Consider the following 3,608-nt stretch of genomic DNA (forward strand, 5'->3'; position numbering starts at 1 on the left):
AATCAACCCTAGGACTTATCTTTATATATATAGGTGCAAGAGTGGCTGTGTGGTAAGAAACTTGCTTCCTAACCACATAGTTCTTGGTTCAGTTTCACAGTGTGGCACCTTTGGCAAGTGTCATCTATATATATATATATATATATATATATATAGATAGATAGATAGATAGATACATAGATAGATGTGTGTGTGTTTATGTGTCTGTGTTTGTTCCTCCCCAACATAATTTGACAAACTATGCTGGTGTGTTTACGTCCCTGTAACTTAGTGGCATGATAAAAGAGTCCAATAGAATAAGAACTAGGCTTACAAGGAATAAGTTCTGGGGTTGATTTGTTCGAATAAAGGCAGTGCTCCAGCATGCCCACAGTCAGATGACTGAAACATGCAAAAGAATAAAAGATTGGGTACGGGTGGTCAGCTGGGACCGAAGGTAAGGAGCTGGATGTGGACTTGTGCAGTTTGCATTTTCTTTGTGCCCCGGCAATCCTGTTCTTGTCATAGGGGGTGACATTTCTCTTGGTGCAGCATTGTCAAGCAGGGCAGTCTTGTGCTGGTGTTTCCCAGGTGTCAGGGTTGATCTGGAAGCTCTTCAGTGAGGCATCAATTGTGTCCTTGGAGTGCGTTTTCTGCCCACAGCGCGTCTGCTTGCCTTCCACTAGTTCAATGTAAAAGTCTCTTGGAGAGTCACGTATCACGATAGAGTCTCCCCAAGAGACTCCCAATCTATATAAATACATAGATAGGCGCGCGCGCGCATGCATGTGTGTGTTCTGGACATTTCTGTCTTCGAATCGACCTTGGACTTATAAAGTCAGTTATCCATTTTCTATGGTGTATGACTAAGACCACAACATTCCCCCTGAATAGGATACCAGTTCATTCCTGGGTTACTCCTTTACAGCTGAGTGGATTGAACAATGTGAAAGGAAATGTTTTGCTCAAGAACACAACGCACCGCCCAGTCCAGAAATCGAAACCGCGGTCTTGCGATTTTGAGTGTAACACCCTAACCAACTGGCCGCGTGCTTTCCACAACAAACCAACCGCCCATACGCACACTCCCCTTCCCAAATGTATACACACGCATGTGCGTATTTGCGTGGAGAGAGAGAGAGAGAGAGCGAGATTGTTTATTTCACTTACAAACGCTTACGTTGTCACGCCCCTATTCTTCCTGCATTTTGTTATAATTTATCAAGAGAATGTTTTATCCAAGATGTCTTTCCTTATTTATAACCGTAAGATTATAGTTTCGAAGGCAATTGAATGTTATTTCTAACAGGTAGATACTCCCACATTCGCTCGAACTCCGTTTTCTCGCTGTTGTTGTTGTTTAACCCTACATCGAACCGATCCAACAGGCCTATGATCAAAGCCATTCCAGCTGTGACCATCCCATCATATTAGATGATATTTTGGATTACAATATCTAACGTGTCCTTTCCTTATTTAGGAGACTTGGGTGGTGTGAGCTGAGGAACATTTTGCTGCTATTTCTACGTAGTCGGGAGATCAGACCACATAAAGTATCCCCTCCGTATATCCTTTTACTTATATTTTCAATTTCCCAGTTTTTAATGAAATAAACCATACATCGATAATTGATTAAATGCATTCACCCTATTCCAACCATAAAAAGACCCCATTCTCCTCATCTCTACCAATGGATATTTTTACAAGAAACTTTTTATTTCCTAACGCAATTCGAGAGGACATCGGAATGTGATAGGTAAAAATAGCATCTACTAGAATAATCGAACGCCGTGTATTTTAAATATACACAGTAGTATCGATTAAATTAAAGGTGTCAGTTGCGATTATTTATCAGCTCTTAATCCCAGTCACTATTTTAAAATACAATACTGGATTCAAAAGTCAGTAGTTCGAGTAGATATAGGTGGATGTATATGTGTAGAAAAATGCATGGGTTGTGTAATATGCATATCAATGAAATCACATATTTATGAATGTATAATGCATTATACACGTTAATAAAAACATCCTCCTGCATTTAAAGAGTTTGTTGATACTTAATAACATTATAATATTTTTAGGCGAAACTATTATGTATGTATACTTATCGAAGATCTGCCTTATCAATGAACGCCTGTAAATCTATAACCAAATATAAGAAAAAAGTAAGCAATAATGATTTACTAACTATTTGAAAAGCCAAGATAGTCTTATAAACACATATAAAATAGATAATTTGTTTACTTCTTACCGGTTTCTGATGTATGATGGGTCCATTCATATACGGTAATATCGAAGGTGGTTCTTGCCGCATCGTAACTAGTGTCCTACAGTTTTATAATTACTGAATCAACTTTTGTTCAGAGGTTTTCTTTTTCTGGAGTAATTTCTTTCTTTCTTTCTTTATTATTTTTCTTTTCTTTTTTTTTTACTTGTGTAAACTTTTAATTCCCGTCTTTCAAAATCGCAGCTTAACGTGGCAACTACACTTTAATTAAAATCTCGGTGGTTTTAACACTAAAGAGAGTTGGTTTCATCGTCTGCTTTCACTTTAATATTAAACACTTAACTCTTTCACTTTCATATTAAATATCATCCGAGTAGCCCAAAAAAGAATAATTGTTTACAATTATTAGAAGCGTCGTGAGCGAGAAGAAAGTGTCAACGAATACTTTCCGAAATTGTTTATTTTCTCTATTTGCATTGTTAAATATATTGACCCAAATGATTGCCTGACACTCTCCCTGTCTTTTCTCTTATCTATTTAAAATCGCTTTTGTTGTCTGGTGTTAAATTCTACAGTGTTAACGTTCAAGCACATAATAAAAGATGACCTCGTGATAACGTATATTTCATAATAAAATATTACCCCCCCCCATCCAATTTTGTGTGTGTGTGTGTGTGTGTGTGTATTCACACACACACACACACGCTCATGCATACACACATATAAATATTGATACATACAAATATATATATATATATATATATATATATATATATATATATTCATACATATATGCATATATATATATATATATCATCATCATCATCATCATCATCATCATCATTTAACGTCCGTTGTCCATGCTGGCATGGGTTGGACGCTTTGACCAGAGCTGGTAAGCTAGAAGGCTGCACCAAACTCCAGTCTGATTTGGCATGGTTTCTACAGCTGGATGCGCTTTCTAACACCACCCACTCCGAGGGTGTAATGGGTGCTTTTACATGCCACCAGCATGGGTGCCATTTGCATGACACTGGTATCTGCCATGACTGCAAATTTATTTGGCTTTATGTGTCTTCTTCTCAAGCATTGCATAATGCCTAAAGTTTCAGTCATTGCCTCTGTGAGGCCCAACACCTGAAAGGAGCTTTTCATGTGCCACCAGCATCAGTCACTTTGCCTCCGTGAGGCCCAACACTCGGAAGGTGCTTTTTATGTGTCACCAGCGTGGGTACCAGTTACATGACACCAGCATCAACCGCGACTACGATATCTTTTATCTCTTATCCTTTACTTGTTTCTGTCATCAGACTGCAGCCATGCTGAGGTACTGCATTGAAGAATTTTAGTTGAGTGAATCTACTCCAGAACCTAACTTTTTTTTGTAAAACCTGGTGCTTGT

The 3,608-nt window shown here is 38.1% G+C and overlaps 1 protein-coding gene across 1 annotated transcript in view; it reads right to left on the reverse strand.

The window, feature by feature from the left end:
* Positions 1-2,816, reverse strand: part of LOC106869861 (galectin-4) — a 19,095-nt gene extending 16,279 nt beyond the window's left edge. The window contains exon 1 of the mRNA XM_014915781.2: positions 2,231-2,816. Within this exon, the coding sequence (XP_014771267.1) occupies positions 2,231-2,293 (63 nt within the window). The 5' untranslated portion in view covers positions 2,294-2,816. The remainder of the gene's footprint in view (positions 1-2,230) is intronic.
* Positions 2,817-3,608: the final 792 nt, after the last annotated feature.

Source organism: Octopus bimaculoides, chromosome 11 (assembly GCF_001194135.2).
Source record: "Octopus bimaculoides isolate UCB-OBI-ISO-001 chromosome 11, ASM119413v2, whole genome shotgun sequence".
NCBI lineage: Eukaryota > Metazoa > Mollusca > Cephalopoda > Octopoda > Octopodidae > Octopus > Octopus bimaculoides.